At 48.5% G+C, this 24,550-nt stretch overlaps 1 protein-coding gene across 1 annotated transcript in view; it reads left to right on the top strand.

Annotated features, from left to right (window-relative positions):
- Positions 1-11,342: 11,342 nt before the first annotated feature.
- Positions 11,343-24,550, top strand: part of TGM2 (transglutaminase 2) — a 51,734-nt gene continuing 38,526 nt past the window's right edge. The window contains exon 1 of the mRNA XM_075011324.1: positions 11,343-11,617. Coding sequence (XP_074867425.1) covers positions 11,608-11,617 — 10 coding nt within the window. The 5' untranslated portion in view covers positions 11,343-11,607. The remainder of the gene's footprint in view (positions 11,618-24,550) is intronic.

Below are 24,550 nucleotides of genomic sequence, written 5' to 3'. Positions count from 1 at the left end.
CTGCTTGTCTGCTTCCTTTCCTGTCCTGGGAGAGATTTCATTTCCAGAGAAGCCTCTGGCCCTGTGCCACTTGAGACAAAACAGCACCATGTCTTCAGGACAATGCATTTGTGAATACGAAAAACTCAACCGGCTGAGCTCTAAATCCATCAGAGGTCCTCTGTCAGTGGCTTCACCTCCATTGCATGGGGAGAACACAATACTGGATGCTAGAGCAAGGATTTCTTTTTGCAAAACCCCATCCAGCGCGGTGAAATCAATCCAGATCCTCGGGCGTAACCGAACCAATCAGCTATTTTGTTTCCTCCTTGCCTGTGCTCTTTCCCACCACCACCAAAGCCCAACTTGGCAAGAGGCCTCTGTCCACTTGCTACCTAGGGCTGCAGTCAAGTCCATTCATGGGCTGCAGGGGCTGCTACAGCCATTTTTCAGATTTGCAGTGACAGTGCAATGAGTTCAGAGAGGTAGCTGTGTTAGTCTGTAGCTTCAAAAACAACAAGTCCTGTGGCACCTTATAGACTAACAGATATTTTGGAGCATAAGCTTTCGTGGGCAAAGGCCCACTTCATCAGACGCATCAGTGCAATCAGTTATTGGTTCCAATGTAGAAGACTCCAGAGGCACGGACTCAGCAGAGTTTTTGTGACAGGGGAGGTCTGTCCCCACTGGAGAAAGCAGTGAGAGCTGTTGTGCCTGGGTGTAGCCTTCACTGGGGAAATGTCAAGGTCAGGGCAAGCTGCTAAAGCAAGACCAGATGCTCCCATTCTGATGGATAACACTGAAATTAGACTCCCCAGCCACTCACAAACTATGCTCCTGATCACCCACGCTGGTTACCAAGAGGCAAAAAAGGACTCACGTACCTCCCTCTCCTGCATTTCAGTGCTCTGACTCCCAAGCAGCACTTGGTCCAACACAGCGAGAAGTTATTTAAAAAATTCTGCTCAATAGACCAAATGTTCTTCTGATCAGAAAGGGTCAGCCACATTATCAGGTCACCATAGGGTTGGGTCCTACCCAAAATGCCTTGTTACCAGCCACATCTTAGCCGCCTCTACACGTGCCGGCTACTTCGAAGTAGCTGCGCCAACTTAGAAATAGCGCCCGCAACATCTACACATGGCGAGCGCTATTTCGAAGTTGAAATCGACATAAGGCGGCGAGACGTCGAAGTCGCTATCCTCATGAGGAAATGGGAATAGCGCCCTACTTTGACATTGAACGTCAAAGTAGGGCACGTGTAGCCGATCCGCGTCCTGCAACATCAAAATAGCGGGGTCCGCCATGGCGGCCATCAGCTGAGGGGTTGAGAGACGCTCTCTCCATCCCCTGCGGGGTTCTGTGGTCACCGTGTGCAGCAGCCCTTAGCCCAGGGCTTCTGGCTGCTGCTGCTGCAGCTGGGGATCCATGCTGCATGCACAGGGTCTGCAACCAGTTGTCGGCTCTGTGGATCTTGTGCTGTTTAGTGCAAGTGCGTCTGGGAGGGGCCCTTTAAGGGAGCAGCTTGCTGTTGAGTCCGCCCTGTGACCCTGTCCGCAGCTGTTCCTGGCACCCTTATTTCGATGTGGGCCGCTTTGGTGTGTAGACGCTCCCCTGCAGCGCCTACTTTGATGTAGGGCTGCCCAACGTCGACGTTGAACTTCGATGGCACCAGCCCTGGAGGACGTGTAGACGTTATTCATCGAAATAGCTTATTTTGATGTAAGCTATTTCGATGTAGCATTCACGTGTAGACGTAGCTCTTTAGTGTCAAAGACCAAAGGGCTATTATAACAAAAAAGAAAAAAACAAGACAAGAAATGTTAAATGGCCAAACACTCACAGACCTATAAAGACTTCGATTCCATCAGGTTCCTAGCAGTACTGGTGAGTTTGTTGGATTGAAAGTCCCTCTGGAAAATATCCCTGGCTTGGATGGATCATTCAGGCCTTTGTCCAGAAAAGTCCTTAGGCTTTGTCAATCTTCCTCCAGAGGTCAGGAGGACATCTGAAGACAAAATGGACAAGATGCAGCTGCCTCTTTGATACTCCTTTAGCCATGTAGTTTGTTCTTCCTTTGTCCCAGACTCTTGCTGTCCAGCACATGGCCTGAAAGCCATAGAGTTCTGTCTGTAGTCACGTCCCTCACCTTCTCTCAATGTGTCAAATGAATAGCTGATGGGCTGTCAAACAAGCTCGGTAGGGCTGATGCCAAATTGTCTGGGGATGTCATCTGTACCAATGGTTTGCAAAGTTTGTTTTATTGAGAAGCAGTTGAAGGAAATTGTTGATATCTGTGACTCAACATAACTCTACCTTTCGACGAGACTGTGGGCTCTGTGGTAGGACTGAAGATGAGGGACTTGGGGTGCAGGATGGGACTCTGGGACGGAGAGAGCTCGGGGTTGGGGTAGGGTGTGGGGGAGTGAGGTTGGTGCATGGGTTTACCCACAGTGGCTTCCAGTTAGCAGTGTTGCACAGGTGCTTTGGGAAATTTCCTGCATCTTCTGGAACCATGGACTTGCTGGTCACCAGGTCACCCTACAAACAAGGCAACCCTGTGTGAGACATTCCACAACCTGTCACTGGGTTGCAATGCGTACTTTGAAAACCACTGAGCTACATGCAGAGCACAAGTTTGCAGCTACAGACCAATCATATCATACAATGCAAAGGCAATACACACACACACAAGCAAGACTATATTGGGCAAATTTTAAGATTTATGCAAATAATTTACATGGCATATGTGGCCCAGTTCATTGCTGTGTTACACTAATGGTGTTCAGAACCACTGAATACTGGAACTGACAGGGACTTTGAAAGGTCATTGAGTCCAGTCCCCTGCACTCATGGCAGGACCAAACACTGTCTGGATTGTCCCTGACAGATGTTCGTCTGACCTGACCTTAAGTATCTCTATTCAGGGAGATTCCTCAACCTCCCTTGACAATTTATTCCAGTGCTTGCCCACCTTGACTTCCTAATGCCCAACGTAAACCTCCCCTGCTGCAGGTTAAGCCCACTGCTTCTTGACCTATGATCAGAGAGTAAGGAGAATAATTTTTCTCCCGCCTCTTTTTAACAACCTTTTAGGGACTTGAAAGCTGTTATCATGTCCCTCTCAGTCTTTTCTTTTCCAGACTAAACAAATCCAGTTCTTTTAATCTCCCCCGTAGCTCATGTTTTCTAGACATTTAATCATTCTTGTTGCTCTTCGCTGGACCTTCTCCAATTTCTCCACATCTTTCCTAAAATGTGGTGCTCAGAACTGGACACAACACTCCAGGTGAGGCCTAATCGACACAGGGTAGAGTAAAAGAATGACTTCTTGTGTCATGCTAATGACACCGCTGCTAATGCATCGCAGAGCGTTTGCTTTTTTTTGCAACAGTGTCACACTCTTGACTCATATTTAGCTTGTGGTCCACTGTGACCTCTAGATCCATTTCTGCAGCACTCCTGCCTAGACAGTCACTTCCCATTCTCTGTGTGTGAAGCTAATTGTTCTTTAAGTGGAGTATTTTTGCACTTATTCTTATTTATTGAACTTCATCCTATTTACCTCAGACCATTTCTCCAGTCTGTCCAGATAATTTTGAATCATAACTCTACCCTCCAAAACATTTGCCACCCCTCCAAGCTTGGTATCACCTTCAAACTGTATAAATGTGTTCTCTACATCTATTGTTAACACTGACCCATATTACCCGGCAGACACTGCTGCCGGAAGAAAAAACACATTGTAAATAACGTTCTGACGATGAACACCCCCAACCCCTTTGTTGGCAGCCTCTTATGCCTGTGTGATGGGGTTCAGTGGTCCCCATGCACTGCACCCCGTCCGCAGGCAGGAGTGACTCTTACTCAGCAGGTAGAACAGGAAGTTTATTAGGCGACAGAGGCCCAGTTTTCTTATAGAACATAAGACCATAAGAACGGCCATACTGGGTCAGACCAAAGGTCCATCCAGCCCAGTATCCTGTCTGCCGACAGTGGCCAGTGCCAGGTGCCCCAGAGAAGGTGAACTGAAGACAATGATCAAGCGATTTGTCTCCTGCCATCTGTCTCCAACCTTTGACTAAAGGCTAGGGGCACCATACTTTACCCTTGGCTAATAGCCATTTATGGACCTAACCTCCAAAAATTTATCAAGCTCTATGTTAAACTCTGTTAGAGTCCTGGCCTTCACAGCCTCCTCCGGCAAGGAGTTCCACAGGTTGACTGTGCGCTGTGTGAAGAAAAATTTTCTTTTATTAGTTTTGAACCTACTACCCATTAATTTCCTTTGGTCTCCTCTAGTTCTTATATTATGGGAACAAGTAAATAACTTTTCAATATTCACTTTCTCCACACCATTCATGATTTTATAAACCTCTATCATATCGCCCCTCAATCGCCTCTTTTCTAGACTGAAAAGTCCCAGTCTCTCTAGCCTCTCCTCACACGGGACCCTTTCCAAACCCTTAATCATTTTAGTTGCCCTTTTCTGAACTTTTTCTAACACCAGTATATCTTTTTTGAGGTGAGGAGACCACATCTGCACGCAGTACTCAAGATGTGGGCATACCATAGTTTTATATAGGGGAAGTATGATATTCTTCATCTTATTCTCTATCCCTTTTTTTAATAATTCCTAACATCCTATTTGCTTTACTGACTGCTGCTGCACACTGCGTGGATGTTTTCAGAGAACTATCCACTATCACTCCAAGATCCCCTCCCTGATCCGTTGTAACTAAATTTGCCCCCATCACATTGTGTGTATAATTAGGGTTATTTTTCCCAACGTGCAGTACCTTATACTTGCCCACATTAAATTTCATTTGCAATTTGCTGCCCAATCACTCAGTTTGCTGAGATCTTGTTGAAGTTCTTCACAATCTACTTTGGTTTTGACTATCCTGAACAGCTTGGTATCATCTGCAAACTTTGCCACCTCACTGCTTACCCCTTTCTCTAGATCATTGATGAACAAGTTGAACAGGATTGGTCCCAGCACTGACCCTTGGGGAACACCACTAGTTACCTCCCTCCATGGTGAAAATTTAACATTTATTCCAACCCTTTGTTTCCTGTCTTTTAACCTGTTTCCAATCCATGAAAGGATCTTTCCTCCTATCCCATGACCACCTAATTTACATAAGAGCCTTTGGTGAGGGACCATTAATAGCTCTGCAATTTCACATTTGAGTTCTTTCAGAACCCTTGGGTGAATGCCATCTGGTCCTAGAGACTTGTTACTGTTTAGCTTATCAATTAGTTCCAAAACCTCTTCTACTGACACTTCAGTCTGGGACAGTTCCTCAGATTTGTTACCTACAAAGGACGGCTCAGATTTGGGAACCTCTGTAATATCCTCAGCCGTGAAGACTGGAATCAAAGAAATCATTTAGTTTCTCTGCAATGGCATTATCTTCCTTGATTGCTCCTTTTATACCTCTGTTGTCCAGAGGTCCCACTGCTTTTTTAGCGGGCTTCCTGCTTCTAATGTACTTGAACATTTTACTATTGTTTTTTGAATTTATGGCTAACTGTTCCTCAAAATCTTTTTTGGCTTTTCTTATTACATTTTTACACTTAATTTGGCAGTGTTTATGTTCCTTTCTATTTTCCTCACCAGGATTTGACTTCCACTTTTTAAACGATGCCTTTTTATCTCTCAGTGCCTCTTTTACATGGTTGTTAAGCCACAGTGGCTCTTTTTTAGGTCTCTTAAGCCGTGTCTACATGTGCACGCTACTTCGAAGTAGCGGCACTAACTTCGAAATAGCGCCCGTCACGGCTACACGTGTTGGGCGCTATTTCGATGTTAACATCGATGTTAGGTGGCAAGACGTCGAAGCCGCTAACCCCATGAGGGGATGGGAATAGCGCCCTACTTCGACGTTCAACGTTGAAGTAGGGACCGTGTAGTCGTTGTGCGTCCCGCAACTTCGAAATTGCGGGGTCCGCCATGGCGGCCATCAGCTGAGGGGTTGAGAGACGCTCTCTCTCCAGCCCCTGCGGGGCTCTATGGTCACTGTGTGCAGCAGCCCTTAGCCCAGGGCTTCTGGCTGCTGCTGCGGCAGCTGGGGATCCATGCTGCATGCACAGGGTCTGCAACCAGTTGTCGGCTCTGTGGATCTTGTGTTGTTTAGTGCAACTGTGTCTGGGAGGGGCCCTTTAAGGGAGTGGCTTGCTGTTGAGTCCTCCCTTTGACCCTGTCTGCAGCTGTGCCTGGCACCCTTATTTCGATGTGTGCTACTTTGGCGTGTAGACATTCCCTCGCAGTGCCTATTTCGATGTGGTGCTGCACAACGTCGATGTTGAACATCAACGTTGCCAGCCCTGGAGGACGTGTAGACGTTATTCATCGAAATAGCCTATTTCAATGTCGCCACATCGAAATAGGCTACTTCGATGTAGGCTTCACGTGTAGATGTAGCCTTACTGTGTTTTTTAATTTAGGGTATACATTTAAGTCGGGCCTCTAATATGGTGTCCTTGAAAAGTTTCCATGCAGCCTGCAGGGATTTTACTTTAGTTACTCTACCTTTTAATTTCTGTTTAACTAACCTCCTCATTTTTGTATAATTCCCCTTTTCGAAAATAAATGCCAGAGTGTTGGACTGCTGCGGTGTTCTTCCCAACACAGGAATATTAAACGTTATTATACTATGGTCACTATTTCCAAGCGGTCCTGTAATAGTTACTTCTTGGACCAGATCCTGCGTTCCAGTCATTACGAGATCGAGAATTGACTCTCCCCTTGTGGGTTCCTGTACCAGCTGCTCCAAGAAGAAGTCATTTAAGGCGTCGAGAAATTTTATCTCTGAATCCCGTCCTGAGGTGACACGTACCCAGTCAATATGCGGATAATTGAAATCCCCTATTATTACTGAATTTTTTATTTTGATAGCCTCTCTAATCTCCCTTAACATCTCAGCATCAATATCACTGTCCTGGTTAGGTGGTCGATAATATATTCCTAGTGCCATAGTCCTGTTAGAGGAATGAATTGTTATCCATAATGATTCTATGGAACAATTTGATTCATTTAGGATTTTTCCTTCATTTGAGTCTATATTATCTTTCACAGATAGTACCACTCCACCACCCGCACGACCCGTTCGGTCTTTTCGATATATTTTATATCCTGGTATGATTGTGTCCCACTGATTGTCCTCATTCCACCAGGTTTCTGTGATGCCTATTATGTCAATCTCCTCCTTTGATATGAGGTACTCTAGTTCACCCATCTCATTAGACAGACTTCTAGCATTTGTGTAAAAGCACTTTAAAAACCTACCACTGTCTATATGTCTGCCCTTCACTGATGTGTTGGATTTTTTTTTATATGTGACTGTTTCTCATCTGACCTGGCCCATACTTTACCATCTCCCATCTTCTCTTTCTGACTGAGCTCTAGGGAATCTCTATCAATGGAGTCTCGTCTAAGAGAAGTCTCCATCCGATCCACGTGCTCCCCTGCACCAATTGGCTTTCCCCCATCTCTTAGTTTAAAAACTGCTCTATGACCTTTTTAATGTTTAATGTCAGCAGCCTCGATCCACCTTGTTTTAGGTGGAGCCCATCATTCCTGTATAGGCTCCCCCTACCCCAAAAGTGTCCCCAGTTCCTAATAAATCTAAACCCTTCCTCCCTACACCATCGTCTCATCCATGCATTGAAACTCTGAAGCTCTGCCTGCCTACATGGCCCTGCGCGTGGAACTGGAAGCATTTCTGAGAATGCCACCATAGAGGTCCTGGATTTCAGTCTCCTTCCTAGAAACCTAAATTTGGCTTCCAGGACATCTCTCCTACCCTTCCCTATGTCATTGGTACCTACATGTACCACGACCACCGGCTCCTCCCCAGCACTGCATATGTCTATCTAGATGCCTCAAAAGAACCGCAACCTTCATGCCAGGCAGGCAAGTCACCATACAGTTCTCCCGGTCATCACAAACCCAACTATCTATATTTCTAATGATCGAATCTCCCACTACTAACACCTGCCTCTTCCTTACAACTGGTGTTTCCTCCCCCGGAGAGGTATCCTCGGTGCGAAAGGATAACATAGCACCCTCTGGAAGGAGGGTCCCAACTATGGGTTGGTTTCCCTCTGCTCCCGTTGACTGCTCTCCTTCCCCGAGCCTTTCATCCTCCTTAACAGCATCAGGGCTGTCAGACTGGAGGTGGGACAGCCCTATTATGTCCCAGAAAGCCTCATTAATGTAGCTCTCTGCCTCCCTTAGCTTCTCCAGTTCAGCCACCCTGGCCTCCAAAGCCCGCACTCGGTGTCTGAGGGTCAGGAGCTCCTTACATCGAGTGCACACATACGCCACCCACCCACAGGGCAGGTAGTCATACATATTACATGCAACACAATAAACAGGATAGCCCCCGCTGTGCTGCTGGGCTTCTGCCTCCATTGCCTGCCCTGATTTAATTTAATTTAATTATATATGGGGATTTTAAGTAAATGCTTCAGATGGGGATTATTATAAAGGTTTATGTTTAAGGGCAATAGAATAACTAGCTCCCTCTAAGCTCCCCCTCTAAGATCCCCTCTCAAAACTCCCTCCTGTTAGCAATCACACTGTTCGCAAGCACCAGGTCGCAGGATCCCTTGTCGCCCGCTGGCAGGGTTTATATTCTCTGGCCTTCCAGATAGCCCCTCCCTCTGACGACAGCTCAGCTCAGCCAATCAGCACATTGTTCTGATTCAAACCTAATCAAGGCTAACAGCTTCCAACTGCCACCCTGAACACACGGCCTTTCAAACAAACAGACAGCTCAGCACTCCAAACACCAAACATATGGACAGACACAAGCCCAGAACCCCCAAACACAAAGAGCTACACACTGCAGAGAGCCACTTACCCCAAGCTGCTGTGGTTTGCCTTCTCCTTCTCCAGGAGGAGAGTCAGTGCAGCAGTCAGAGACAGTCATTCCAACCCGTCCTGGGGAGAGGAGCCCGAGGGGTGCCCCTCTGGGGTGTAGCTTCCCCCTCGCCCGGCTGGCTGCCTTCCAGCTCCCTCTCCCCTCCAGCTTCTAACTGCCGCCCCCAAATCAAACCCAGCTCAGCTCCTCCCTCCTCTTTGTTCAGGGCAGAGGTGTTACCTGCCAGCCTAGGTTATAGCACCAGGGTCATCCTTTGCTGCTGGGTGCTGCTCTGCTTGTCTCACATCCAGCCTGAGTCTCACACGTGCATTCCCCCGACTCCATTGCAGCCTGGGAAAAAAATCAGGATTAAGAGGCTGTTGACAAAGGGTGGGTGTCGCCGGCAGAACCACGTTTACGCTGCTTTTTTTCTGCTAGCAGTGGCCTCTGCTGGAGCGTGAATATGCAAATAAGCAGCCTTTTGCATTTTCAAAACTGCCTATTTGCATACTGTTGCTGGCAGTGTGGGGTCAATGTAACCATAGCCTATGGCGTTATTTAAACCATTGATGAAGATACTAAACAGAACTGGTTCCAGAACTGATCTCTGTGGAACTCCTCTTGTTATCCTCTTCCATCAATGACTATGAACCATTGATAATGACTCGCTGAGAATGGTTATCTAACCAGTTATGCCCACACCTTATAGTAGCCCCATCTACATTGTATTTCCCAAATTTGCTGATAAGAAAGGAACGTGGGACAGTATAGAATGCTTTAGTAAAGTCCAAGTACACCACGTCTACCACTTCCTCCCAATCCACAAGACTTGTGAGCCTATCAAAGAAAGCTATCAGGGTGGTTTGACATGAATTGTTCTTGGGAAACCCATCCACAATAATCATGGGAAGGGCTCCAGATTCCACATGGTGTCACGTGATAGAAATGGTTCTTCTTGCATAGTTTCTGCAGGATAGCAGCTTACACAGAGGCATATCAGCCAAGCACATAGAGGGTCTGGTGGAAGTTACGGCAGAACTAGGTGGCATTTTGGGCAGTTTCCATTGCAGGGCATCTCAGACATTATGGACAATAGCAAAAGTGTCATATGTGAAAACCTCTTGACTAAAAACACAGGACATATTTTTCATGAATGTCTTCCAGTTCCAAAGGGAAAACAGGGCATCTCCTGGCATGGAGCAGGCTCCAGGATGCTCATGATCTGCTTCCCCATGCTGGAGTTGCCCACATGAGAGGGAGAGAACAGACCATTACAAATGCTTGTCTGGTCTCAAGTGGTTTCCGAGCAAAATGCTCCCAAGAGTTGACTTTTTAGGAGTTCTCCTGGACCCTGCAGCATACTCACAAAGGGCAAAATCTGGAGAGGATTCAGAAAGCTGTGTCAATGACCCAGCAGTAAATGGGTCCAACCCATCTCAGATCACCTACAGACCCTGACTGTGATTACCAGTCAGCACCAAAGTGCAGGAGCAGCAACACCTCCCATCCTGTGGAACTACTGATTGTTTAAACCATGGTTTCCCAAATTGGGGGTGTGCCCCCCGGGGGAGGGCATAAAGAAATTTCACAGGGGGGGTGCAAAGTGACCCAGCCCCCTCATCATTCCCCCCACCCTGCCCAAAGAAAGAGCCAGCCTTTGCTCGTGGCTCTCAGCCTCTGCCATTTTACGTGGGTGACCTGGAGCAGCTGCTATACAAAGCAGACAGATGGCCAAGATCCATCTAGCACTAGCTGCCTCCTGCAAAGGTGAGTGAGTGTGGGTTGGGGGAGAAGGATGGAGTCGGATGGGGGGGCTGGGGGTGTCTGGCTCGGGTGAGTGTGATGGGGTAAGAACAGGGGGCTGGTGGTACCTGGCTTTGTGGGAGGGAAGGGGCTCAGGTCGTTGGCTTGGGCAGCTAGCCAGCTTGAGGGTCTTGTGGGGCATAGAGAGAGACGAATTATTTGGGGTTTTGATCCCTTGTGGGGGTTGGTTTTCTGGGTGCTGTGTTCTAGAACTGCACCTGCCCAGAGCTAAAGTAAATCAGTGTCTACACTGTTGTGCGGGGGGGGGAGGGGTGTTAGCTCCAACTCTGTGCCTTGGATCTGGCCCAGCAGGACAGGGTGGTGGGGAGCCCCAGAGAGCAAGAAGGCAGGGTCAGTGGTATGATCAACATCCCACGGAACATCACAATTGGTCTCCTGTGACTGCCCCCCCATCAATACCACTGTGCAGATTTTGGGGGACACAATCTTCAGACCAGCTAAGTACCAGAAAAAGACAGCCTCTCCAATGTGCAGCTAACCTGCTCAGGACACTGACTCAAGCCTCCCTTGCATGGGGTGACTTTAGGACTTCCTTTTCTGGAACTGGAGAAAGAACTTCCCAGCTCTGGTTGGAGGGGTTGTTTATCTGCGGTATCCCCCTCCCCCGGCTCTTTCTGGGTGCGTCAGTTGTGTATTTTTAGCATGTGTGTGGGTCCATGAGCTATTACAGACCAGCTTTTGTGACAAATCCACGCTCAAAGTTGAAAAAAAAATAGGTAGCTTTCATTTTTCCTGGAAACAGTGGGGTTTTTCCACTTCTTGCGAGGCTTGCTCCATCCACCCAGATGAGGGGGTGTGTGCTGTGTCTGCCTGTATAAAGGGACAGAACAGCTAGAGAGGGAGGGAGGAAATAGACTGTCAACTCCTTTCCCATAGCTGTGGGCATTCCAAACAGAGGGGGAGAAGAACAGAACGGATTCCTGTGCCGGACACCATGGCTGAAGGTAAAACTGCAAAATGGTAGAGACTGCATCAAAGCCTTACAAATATTTTTATAATTCTTCTAAATCAGAAATGTTTTGCCTGGTTATCGTGAACTTTGCCAGTGGCATGTATAGGGGCGGGCAGCAACATCAGTCGGTTGGTATGTATCTGGGCATAAACCGCACTTACAAAGTTGAGTAGTATTACAGTTTGTTTGTTTTACCTCTGCTGCACTTGCCTGTATTTGTGGAATGTACTGAAACTGAAAGGCAAACTCCTGTCTGAAGTGCAGAAAAATCAGACACACTAGGTTAAAAAAGAAGATTATTACGATCAGGAGCAAACTATTTTGAATTTATTTTCTTCTTTAATATCGCTGTGGTCACTTGCTGTTTTTTAAAATAAAGCTGTTGCTGTTAGGAGTGACACTTTAGAATCCTATTTATAATTGCAAACTCCCTTTCAGCAGGATTCTGTGGAGAGCTGCTCCAAAAATATTTGCTTTCAGTCTTACCCTGTTTGGAAAGGGTGTTATCTAAATAAAGCCTTAAAACCCGCTTCTAAGCCCAGAGATACCCATCTGACACAGAGCTGTCTTTTCTGTACTATCTTTTGTGGGTGCAGGGAGGGGAAGAATACTTTCTTCTCTAGGTATTTCACAGTGAAGAGAGATAAATAGAGGGGGTTCCTCGGGGATCTGTACATGACCAGTGGTGTTCAACATATCCAGAAATGATCTGGAAAAGCGGGTAAGCAGTGAGGTAGCAAAGTTTGTAGATGATGCAAATTTATTCAAGATAGTGAAATCCAAAGCTGACTGGGAAGAGTTACAAAGAAGGAACTCAGTGCTGATATGTGCACAGTAATGCGCGCTGGAAACCATAATCCCAATGATACAAACAAAATGATGGAGTCTAAATTAGCTGTTACCACTCAAGAAAGAGTGCTTGGAGTTGCTGCGGATAGGTCACTGGTCAACATTCAGTCTCAGTCAAAAAGATGATTGACTATTAGGAACTACTGGGGAAGGGATAGATAATAAAGGAAACATCACATTATGGTACACTCCTTCCTAGAATATGGCGTCCATCTCTGGTTACCCACCTCAACAAACTTATATTAGTGTAAAAAGCAGTCAAGTAGCACTTTAAAGACTAGCAAAATGGTTTATTAGGTGAGCTTTCGTGGGACAGACCCACTTCTTCAGACCATAGCCAGACCAGAACAGACTCAATATTTAAGTCTGTTCTGGTCTGGCTATGGTCTGAAGAAGTGGGTCTGTCCCACGAAAGCTCGCCTAATAAACCATTTTGCTAGTCTTTAAAGTGCTACTTGACTGCTTTTTGTTTTGATAGTGTATAGACTAGCACAGCTTCCTCTCTGTTACTTATATTAGTGTAGTACCCAGAGGCACGGAGACCTCATCTGGGGTGAGTGAAGCCTCTGCTCTACAGCCTCCCCTGAGGGCGGGTTGGCCTTTAGTTCATGTGGTAGAGTGTAGAGCTTTAGACTCTATGTCGGTGGGTTCTATCCCTGATGCTGGTAACCCAGGTCTGATGGTGTTACATTAGCATTGGAAAGAGCCCTGAGAAAGGGCAACAAAAACGGCAAGGGGCATGGAACAGCTTCAGATAAGAACCCTGGGACTGGTCAGCTTCAAGAAGAGAAAACTGTGAGGAGAAAGGAGCAAAGGATAAGATAAGAACCAACATCACCTAATGAAAGTAACGAGCAGCAGGTTTTAAAACTAACATGAGGATGCACTTCTTTACACAACAGAGAGTCCATCTTTGGAACTCCTTGCCAGGGGACATCAGAAGTATAACTGGGGGCTCAGGAAAGAACTGAATGCACTCATGGAGGACAGGTGCCCTAAGTGCTGATATTGTGGGTGCTCTGGGGCTGGAGCTCTTGGAGAGAAAAAATAGTGGGTGCTCAGCCCCCAGTGGCAGCTAAGTGCCCTACCCTGCCCCCTCCCAGCTGCCTCGCTGGACAACTCAGGTCCTCCCTCCTGCCGTGAACAGCTCTGTGCGTGAAGGAGGGTGTGGGATACGGTGCACTCAGGAAGGGGATGAAAAGAAGAGGGAAAGAGGCAGGGCAGGAGCCTGGTGGAAGAGAGGGAGTGGGCTCTGGGGTGGGGGTTGAGCACCCCTTAGCTAGAGGGGAAGTCAGCAGCTACAATAAACACATCAATGGGTGTTCACTGAGATGGACTGGTGATGTAGCCTCGTGCTCTGGGTGTCCCTAAACCTGGGACTGGACAGCAGGAGAGGGAGGTGACTCCCTGTTCTGTTCATTCCGTCTGGGGCACCCGGCATTGGCTGCTGTCAGCAGACTGGTACCGGGCTAGCTGAACGTGGGGTCTGACCCAGAGTGGCCCTTCCTACGTTCTTAGGAAATCCTATCTGCCATGCCCAGTTCTGATCAGCACGTTGCCCGCTTTATTCAGTCTCTTGCGAGTGAGATAAGACGATCTGGTCTCATGGTTAATTTAAGGAATCACAGCCCATCCTGAAGCAACACGGGGAGGGGGAGGCGTATAGGTGCACTTGGGAGATATGTCAGAGCCACACCGGGGACAAAGACAGACAGGGACGTAATGCAAGTTACTGCAGCTCAGCAGCCCAGGGCCGAGTGACAAGACCAGGCTTTATTTCCTCAAGTCCCAAGACAAGATAAAAGCACGTGAATGAGGCAGTGGCAGCCGTGGCATTGCAATGTGACAGTGGCATCCTAAGACGACAAGCTCCCTGAACTGACTGCAGCCCTGAGTGCCCTGGGCCAGAAGAGCAGCCCTCTGACTGCTCCTTGCTGCAGGGCGCTGAGACGCTGGTTCTCCAGCTGCAGTGCGCAGAGCACTCGTGGGCCGTGGCCACCTTGCAGGTGGGTGTGAGGCGTGGGGCTCACCCGTCCCATGGCAGGGAGTCCGCACTGGCCCTTCAGCCCTGCAGCACCTCTCCTCCCCCACATGAACTTCCTGCTGCGTTGGGCTGTGGGATGTCCCGAATCTGGTCGGCAGGGGAAGAAGCGGCTCTTGGAGCTGCTGTTCTCCTTCCTCCCAACTGTGAGCAGCACAGGATGGTACCTGGGAGTGGCCGGGAGCAGAGTCAGGTAAGCGCCCCCTGCCCCTCACCCTCATGGCCAGCCCCTGCACCCCATCCCCCTCATATGGCCTCCTCCCACTCAGCTCTCCCAGCCCCAGTTGGCTCCTGCACACCCTCCCACCCCCCTCCTGGACCTCCCACCCTCCTGGCCAGACCACCACCCTCACCCCCATCCTTATCCCAGTCCCTGGCAGCTCTTTCCACCCACTGTGCCCCTCATTTTTGGTCTCAGACCCAGAGAGGGTCACAAAATCTACTAACCTCAGGCCCCCAGAAGAGTTCATCAGCCTGTGGGAAGCCCTGAAGCTTGGTCCTCCCTGCCTCCTCTTGCTCCTTTCCCCTCTCCCCTGCTGTGGGGCTGGAGCCCCAGGGAGTGAGATATTCCAGTGGGGGGCACATCAGTGAGGATGGGGGGGAGTTTGTTTTCTTGGGGGTTTCATTTGTGTGGCCCCTGACTGATTTTTTTGGTAGATCAGTGGCCCTGACCCAAAAAAGGTTCCTCACCCCTGCCATAAACACAATGGGGAAACTTTTTTTTGGGACATAAGTTAATATTTTATTTAAAACAAAGCTTGGTAAACTAACATGATAAATCTGTTTAATTAAGATGCTTAATCTGGTTCATTAGTTTGATTTTGATTAATGTTTCCTTTTTTACTGGTTATATTCATCCCCTTATGTTATTGTTCCAGTAGCCTAATGTGAATAATTTAGTATTTAAGAGTGTTAGAGATAAATGGAGGCGTTTTGTCATCCTGGGCGGCTAGCTGGTGGTCCACGGAAAGGTTTGCGTTGAGCTTGGGGCAGCCATGGGATAAGAAGTTTGAGAACACTGCTTTAAGAGAGGAGTCCAAAGACCCTTATTTATCCTCAGGATGATGGAAAGCAGGAGCCCTTACATCAACGACAGCCCAATTATGTGCAGTGCAAATGGGGAAAACCCCTCGAGGTCACTGCATGGTGCTCGCTGCCCTCACCAGGGAATGTGGCTTCCAGTATTTCTCTTCCCTGAGCCTCACCAGGATCCTGTGTTTGGGCTGTTCCTAGGAAAAGGTGGAACTGCCATTTTCTGTGAATTCCTCTGTCTCTGTGTGTATTGTGTCCCTCCCACAGTGTGTCCAACTTCCAAGCCCTCCCGCCTCTTTCAGAGTAGAAACAAACACTGACAATCTCTCTCTGCGACTCTTGCTGCTAGATGCCGAGGAAAACATCATTCGGTGCTGGCTTGTGGACTTTAAAAGTGCAGGTGTGTTTAGGGAAAGGCAGCCGGCAAGTGACCATTGTGGCCACTGCCATTTCTAGGAGAGGAAGTGCCAGAGTCCAGCACTCAAAGCAATGACAATTCAAAAACCCAGAAGAGAAAAACCCTTCTAATCTCTTTGGTGGCAGCTGTCCTATGAGGTAGCTCAGATGGTAGTGAGTAGAAGTCCGTGCTAAGTCTGACTCCAGATCCAGACAGAAAAGTGACAGTTAAATTGGTGTCCCTTCCCTGTTACATTAAAGGGTTTTAAAACACCAGGGGAAACGGAATTGGAATGTAAAGATATTTCATTTCAACAACAGCCTTGTGAACATTTTGGAGCATAAGCATTTGTGGGCAAGCGGGTCTTTATCCACGAAAGCTTACGCTCCAAAATATCTGAGAGTCCATAAGGTCCCACAGGACTTCTTGTTGTTTTTGAAGACACAGACTAACTCAGCTACCCCTCTGATATTTGTGAGCATTGTAATACCTGCCATAAACAGCATACAGGCTTCCAGGAACTGCTCTACAACATCCTAGTATATGTTTTCGTCAATTTAATAACTAAGGAATAGATTGGTTGTTACTGGATAAAAAGAATAGAAAAAGTTTGTCGTTACCAGCTCAGGCTGATTTTTGAACCACGTTTTTTTTTTTTTTCTTTTTCCATTTTTTTAATTCCTCTCTCAAATCCATTTTTCTGACTCAGCCCAAATGCTTTGGCCCAAGAGTCTAGCTTGGTATAACATCATACCCTGGTATCTGGGCACAGTTTTTGCTAATTCAGACTTCAGAAATGTAAAATGGAAGTCTCCCTTCTCTCTGCAGCTTTTTGAACATTAATCACACTCCTGCAGCTCAATAGCACAATGGAATAATTTTGATTATTAGAGACATAGAATTATAGAACAGCGGGACTGGAAAGAACCTTGAGAGGTCATCAGCTCCAGTCCCTTGCACTCCTGGCAGGACCAGGTACCATCCAGCCCATCCCTGCCAAGTGTTTGTCTAACTTGCTCTTAAAAATTTCCAATAAAAGAGATTCCACAACCTCCCCAGGCAATTTATTCCAGTGCTTAACCACCCTGACATCTAGAAAGCTTTTCCAAATGTCCAACCTAAACCTCCCTCGCTGCTGTTTAAACCCATTGCTTCGTGTCCTTGCCTCAGAAGTTACTGAGAATAATTTTTCTCCCTCCACTAAAAAACGGTTACGAAGTCCTCTCTCATCTCCTCTTTTCTAGATGAAACAAAGCCAGTTCTTTCAGTCTTCCCTCACAGGTCCTGTTTTCTAGACCTTTAATATTTTGTGGCTGTTTTGGAGCTTCTCCAGTTTCTCCACATCTTTCCTGAAATGCAGTGCGCAGAACGGCACACCATGCTCCCACTAAGGCCTAATCAGGGCTGAGTAGAGCGGAAGTGTGACTTCTTGTGACTTGCTTTCCACACTCTGGCTAATGAATCCCAGAACTGCTTTTTCGCAAGCATCACACTGTTGACTCATAATTAGCTTGTGGTCCCCCATGACCTCTAGATCCCTTTCTGCAGCACTCCGTCCTAGACAGTCGCTTTGCATGTTGTATGTGTGCAACTGCTTGTTCCTAAGTGGGGTCCTTTGCATTTGTCCTTGAATCTCATCATTAGTGGTCACATGCCCTCAATGCCATGGGCTGGAGAGACAAGGGCCTGGCCAGCATTTGGTGCGGGGAGCCGTGGGGAGGTCCGGTCTCCACAGCAGGGGCTCAGCTCCCCTGACTTACTGGTGGGAAGCAGAATGAGGCGGCCACAGGAGCAGAGTGAGCTGGGAGCACATTGCTCTTCCCTGTGGCTGCCAGTGAATGCGGGGGGCGGATGCCTGCTGCAGATGCTGGCCCTTAGGCCCTGCTATTCCCACAGGCTGCCACAGCTGGGGGAAGAGGTGGAGAGGACAGGCAAGGGCAGTGGGGAGGCAGCGCACAGGACTAGGGAGAACCAGGGCCTGAGACTGAGGGGGGTTGTGACCATTCACCCACCCCTCACCCCATTGCCCTGATGTTGCCCTTTTCCAGTCTTCGGGGATCTCTCCTGCCTTCCACCACAGATCACCGCTAATGGCTAGGATACACCCTCAGTCCCCTCAACGCCACCTGCCCAGGTGCTTGGTGACTGACCAGGGCAGCCTCCCACCAGTGAGGGCAATTTTCCCCTTTGCACTTCCTGGCCTGCTGGCAGGCCGCAAGGCTGGCTTTGTGGTGAGGTTTGGGGGGCAGAGCTGTCGGCACGAACCTGAGGGCACTATTGCCGGACAGACTTTCGCTTTGTACGCAGCCAGCTTGGGGGTTGTCCTTTTTCTCACCAGCGCTGTTCCTATAGCAACAGGGTCTGTGCAGCTCCCTCCCTTTGTCCTCCCAGGCAGCATTCAGACGCTTCCCGGGAGCAGCGCCTCTCTGCCCTTCAGAGGGCTCTACACCTCCCCAGAGCCGGATCTGTCTGCTGCACCCCCAGGTTTCACCCCACTTAAAAACAGCCGGCTTTCAGATTCAGACATAAGGACTCAGATGGGTCGCAGCCTGTTGCTACTGAACAGGTGCTTACTGTCTCATTGCTACCATGGAACCACCAAATAACGCCCCCCGAATAAAACTACCAGATGTGCAAGTCAGTGCACAGGATTCAGAGCAGCATAAATCATAGAACTCTAGGGCTGGAAGGCACCTGAGGAGGTCACCAAGTCCAGCCCCCTGCTTCAAGCAGGATCAACCCCAACTAACTCATCCCAGCCAGGACCTTATCAAGCCAGGACTTAAAAACCTCAAGGGATGGAGAATCCACCACCTCTCTAGGCAACACATTCCAGTGTTTCACCACCCGCCTGGGGAAGTAGTTTTTCCTGATATCTGACCCACACCTCTCCCTCTGTAACTTCAGACCATTGCTCCTTGTTCTGCCATCTGTCACCACCGAGAACAGCTTCTCTCCATCCTCTTTACAGCTCCTCTTCAGGAAGTTGAAGGCTGCTATTAAATCACCCCTAAGTCTTCTCTTCTACAAACTAAAACTAAATAAGCCCAAATGCCTCAGTCTCTCCTCATAGGTCATGTGCTCCAGCACATCCACATCCTTTCTGTACGGGGGAGGCCCAAAACTGGACACAATGTTCCAGATGTGGCCTCACCAGTGCTGAATAGAGGGGAACAACCACTTCTCTAGAACTGCTCAAAATGCTCCTGATAATGCACCTCGTATGCCATTGGCCTTCTTGGCTACAAGGGCACACCGCTTACTCATATCCAGCCGCTCATCCTCCATAACCCCTAGGTCCCTTTCTGCTGTACTGCTGCTGAGCCAGTCAGTCCCCAGCCTGTAACACTGCTTGGGATTCTTCTGTCCCAAGTGCAGGATTCTGCCCTTCTCCTTGTTGAACCACATCAGATTTCTTTTGGCCCAATCCTCCAATTTATCCAGGTCTCTGTGGAGCCTAACTCTACCCTCCAACATATCTACCTCTCCCCCTAGCTTTGTGTCATCCGCAAACTTGCTGAGGGTGCAATCCCATCCCTCATCCAGGTCATTGATAAAGACGTTGAACAACACCGGCCCCAGAAGCGAGCCTTGGGGCACTCTGCTTGAAACCAGCCGCCATCCAGAAACTGAGCCATTGTGTGATAGTGCCTTTTGTACAGACTTCACCAGGGCTTTCTCTGTAGCCAGTTGTACAACTGGGTAGATATCCAGAGGAGATGCCGTACCTGCTGGAGGATCTCTGCATACCCCCAGGCAGGGCCACCATGTGGCCATGCGTCCCACCCTACGCCGTGGGCAGGAGGAGCAGGGGGCCAGTGACCGGTGGGGTCAGAGCCTCTGGATGGCCCAGGGGACTAGCATGTGGGGGCTTTGTGCCAGCAGAGGGATTGGATCCCCCCCTGCACTCTCCGGTAGTGGTGGGGGAAGGGGGAGCAATGTGGTCCTAGCTTGTTCTGGTCCCCTCGCTCTGGGCATGTGAGGAGGGGAACAGAGCTGGCCCCACATTCACCTGCAAGAAGCAGAGCAACACCGCAAGGGCAGCAGACAGAGGTGAACATGTGGGGCGCTAGGTCACTGCTGCCAGCACCAGACCCCTGGGCCTGGCAATCCCCCAGGCTGCACGTTCAGGGGACAGGGCTTGGGGCAAAAGGCAGGGTGGTGAAGAGGCAGACCAGGGGCAAGAAGAGGCAGGGCCTGCTGTGGAGTGGGGGATTCCCAGCCCTCCCACAGACTAGGGTGGAGCAGGGAGGAGTCTCAACTGTGGGCTGCTCACATGACCATGCCTCCTGCTTGTCGCTCCCCACCAGTCTCCGTTGCCCCCCAGAGCTGGCATATGTACCCCTGGTTAAGAACCACTGTTCCAGGTGGCCTGTTGATGAGAGAGGCTGGGACCCAGGCAGCAGTGAGCAGAGCAGCCCCAGCCCTGCCAGCACTTGCTCCAGAAATCAGGCCCTGGTTTTCCAGCTCAGGTACTCTGGCAGGGAACTGGCTGTCTGTGTTCTCCTCCGTTAAATACTTCCACTTATTTGGCAACTCATCTGCCTTTCTGCAATGCGTTCACCGTCGCCAGCCTTGAACAATGATGAATGCCATCACATTGCCCCAGGAAACCAGACAGGAACAAGGGAAACCATGACAATGGGAAACTGCTGTCTGCTTATCACTAGCTGCTTAGTACAGGCCCTGCTTGCCTCAGTGTCTCTGCCTCAGGCCAGCCAGCCAGACATCCCTTTCTCAGACAAAAAGCACCAGAAATGTAGCGCTTCAAAGACTAACAAAATTATTCAGTGATGAGCTTTTGTGGGACAGACCCACTTCCCATCACCTACTAAATGATTTTGTTAGTCTTTAAAGCGCTACATTTCTGCTGTTTTATTTTGTTGGATTGCAGACTAACATGGCGATCTCTCTGGTACTACCCCTTTCTCAGGACGTTTATGGTCAGGCTTTCGGATTTGTCAAGCCATAGGAAGTCGGAAACTTCCTGTCAGCCTGACCAAGGGAACAGGGAACAGCCAAGGCCAAGCACTCCTCCAGCTCTGAAGTGCATGGGAGTGGGGGTGGGAGAATAACCAACACAACTTGACAGCTGAAGCTGAAACCAAATTCCTCCAGAGGCAGGAAGAAAATGCACTGACTCTCTCTGTGGCTAGGCCCCTACTACGCAGCTTTGAGCAACCGGGCTAAGTCGACTTGTGTGAATACCCTTTGTCGGGAGGTTTGCTGACAAAATCCTTCCACCTCCCACGAGAGGGTGTAGCTTTGCCAGCTGGTCCCACTGCCACAGCAGTGTTCACACATGCACTTGCGGCCACAAGGCTTTGCCATTCATAGGTGGTTTCTTAAAGCACGTCTAAACAACAGAAACAAGAAGTCCTGTGGCACCTTATAGACTAACAGATATCTATATGTATCAGAGAGGTAGCCGTGGTAGCCTGTAGCTTCAAGATGCCACGGGACTTCTTGTTGTTTTGGAAGATGAAGACTAACTTGGCTACCCCTCTGATACATTGAGTGACAAAACTTTTGTCAGCCAAAGGTAAGCCCAGAGGTGCTGAGACCATGTATGAAGGAGAGTGAAGGCTTGGTTCTGCTGTGCAGTGCAGGCTGTGAGTGAGTTGGTCCTTAGCTCATGTGGCAGATCATAAGGCTTTAGTGCCTATGATTGCAGGTTCAATCCCCAGTGCCAACACCCTTGCTCAGTTGTTGTTACACAAGTACAAATGTAGGCTAACCTGCCCCTGCAGCCTACTGACTAGATCCCTCCAAAGTCCACTCATCAGATCCAGCCCAACCCACCACATACCTTTCTGCTGTTGTATTGCTCAGTGCAAGGGTTGGGCCTTAGGATCTCAGCTCTGTGGACACTAGATGCTTTCACTCTGTGCCTGCAGTTGCTGACTGGCCATGGCAAATATCAGCCCTGTGTAAAGCTCTTTGGGGTTGACACACAAAGAGCAGAGTGTGTTCTCTAGGTGCTGCCAAACAGGGGCCTCCCTGAGCATTCAGAACCACAGCCAGTGTGAATTGACTCACTCATGTCTGCCTCTTGGGAAGGGAGAGGCTATTAACAAACTCATCCCCCAGTGATGAGCCACGGGAGACTTTAGCCCAGACACCACCAGGGTGCTGCATCTCTCTCTGCCACAGGCAGGTTGCTTAAATTGGTAATTAGTTTCAGTTTGTTCCTGGGAGCTTTGCCCATGCTCAGAAGCTCTTGCCAAACACCTGAGGCAATTGACCCACATGAGGAATTTTTTTTCTGGATGATTTAATAAGAGGCCAGATAATTCTGAAGTTCAGACAGATTTCAATTACGTTGTTAACATGCAAGACTGCAGCAAGGGCTGTATGCACATGTGGACTGTGTGAGTGTGTGCTGTGCACGTATGTATCGTGTGTATTGCGGCAGGGTCAGTCTTGTTCCTGGGCCCCAGGTCCTCCGTTGAGTCCACTGGCCCCATCATACAAACTCCGTTACCCTTGCAGGGGCAGGTCAGTGGTCTGGGGGGAACCCGGTCCCCACCCACTCCTTCTGGGTTTCAGCCCAGGCACCCTGGATAACCACTACCAGCAAGGGCTGACTTCCTTCACCCTGCCCCTGCAGTCTCGTCCCTGGGCCACTTCCCCAGATGATTCTTGTACGGAAGTGGTAACCATGGCAACAAGTCCCCTCCTTTGTTTGGCTCCTCCAGCTGACCAGGTTCCCCAGCGTCTCTGCTTGAGCTTCAGGTCCCCTGGACTGGGGCAGCCCAGCCCCCGGCTTGCTGCAGCTCTTCTCCTCTTTTATGACCTCTTGTGTTCCTCCAAATCTCCTTCCCTCTCCTCACGCACCTTCTGAGCCCTCCTTAGCCACCCCTCCCCTTGCCCTGAATGGAGAAGGGCTTATAAAGGGAGCCCTGAGCGGGATGAGCTGGCCTTAACCGATTTGGGGCAGCCCTACTCCTCAGCTGCTCCCATTCTGATTGTCAGCTCCATCTCTGCCCAGTTGTTTCTCCTGTCTTTCCTCCCCGAGCCCACCCTGCCACAGTATGGTGTGTACAGTGCACATATGTACCATGTGCGTATGGTGTGTAGACACACATGGACTGTGTGTGGTGTGTATACAGTGCACGTATGTACCATGTGTGTATGCACATATGGACTGTGGGTGTATGGTGTGCATATATGTAGTGTGTGTGTGCATGGTGTGCATATAAGTAGCGTGTGTGTATGGTGTGTATGCACATATGTACTGTGTGTGTGCAGAATCATAGATTCCTAGGCCAGACCAGATCAATGCAATCTACTAGTCCTACTCTCTACACAGATTACACCACAAAACTTCCCCAGAGCAGAACTTTTAGAAAAATATCCAATCTTTATTTGAAAATAGTCAGTACTGGAGAATCCACCATGGCCTGATAAGTTGTTCTGATGGTAAATTACATTCCTTGTCAAACGTTTACCTCTTATTTTCAGCCTGAATTCGTCTAGCTTCATCTTTCAGCCACTGGATCATGTGAAAAACAAGGATGATGTTGAGGTACAGGTTACTACAGACCACCACACCAGGGGGAAATGGATTAGGCTTTTTTAAACAACTAAGAAAATCATCCACAGCACGGGAGTTGGTAATCATGGAGGACTTCAATTACGCAGACATCTGTTGGAAAGTAGCACAGCTGGGCACAGCTTATCCAATAAATCTGGAATGTGTTGGGGATCATTTCTTATGCCAGAAAATGGAGAAAAGGTACTAGAAGAGAGGCTGTTCTAGGTTTGATCTTGATAAATAGGAAGAAACTGGCTGAGAATTTGGAAGTGGATGAGAACTTGGGTGAATGTGATCATGAAATGATAAATAGTTCATGGTTCTAAGGAATGGTAAGAGGGAGAACAGCAAAATAAAGACAGTGGACTTCAAGAAGGCAGATGTTAACATACTCAAGTTGGCAGGTAAAACCCCAGAGGAAACAAGTATAAAGGGAAAAACAGTTGAAGAGAGCTGGCTGTTTTTCAAAGGGACATTATTAACAGCACAAGAGCAAAGCATTCCACTTCATAAGAAAGATAGGAAGCAAGTCAAGAGACCACCCTGGCTTAACCAGATCTTCAATCATCTGAAACTGTTTTTTAAAAAAGGTAGAAACTAAGTGAGATTTAAAGGATGAATATAAGCAAATAACACAGCTATGTAGGGGCACAATGAGAAAGCCAAAGGCACCAAATGAGCTCATTCCAGTCAATGATATAAAAAGTAACACGAAAATATTCTACAAGTGCATTAGAAGCGAAAAGAAGACCAAGGGCAGGGTACACCCATTACTCAATGAAGAGGGAGAAACAGTAACAGAAAATGTGGAAATGGCAGAGGTGCTTAATGACTTCTTTGTTTCGGTTTTCACCAAGGGCGTTGGTGGTGATTGAACATATAGCATAGGAAATGCCAGTGAAAATGGGATAAGGACCAGAAGTTTAAGAAGGGAAGGAACAAGTGAAAAATTACTTAGGCAAGTTAGAGGTCTTTGAGTCACCAGGGCCTATTGAAATGATTCCTAGAATACTTAAGGAGCTGATTGAGGAGATATATGAGCCATTAGCTATTATATCTGAAAAGTCAT

The sequence above is a fragment of the Carettochelys insculpta genome, chromosome 17, assembly GCF_033958435.1.
Source record: "Carettochelys insculpta isolate YL-2023 chromosome 17, ASM3395843v1, whole genome shotgun sequence".
NCBI lineage: Eukaryota > Metazoa > Chordata > Testudines > Carettochelyidae > Carettochelys > Carettochelys insculpta.
This window is presented reverse-complemented; position numbering and strand designations above follow the sequence as displayed.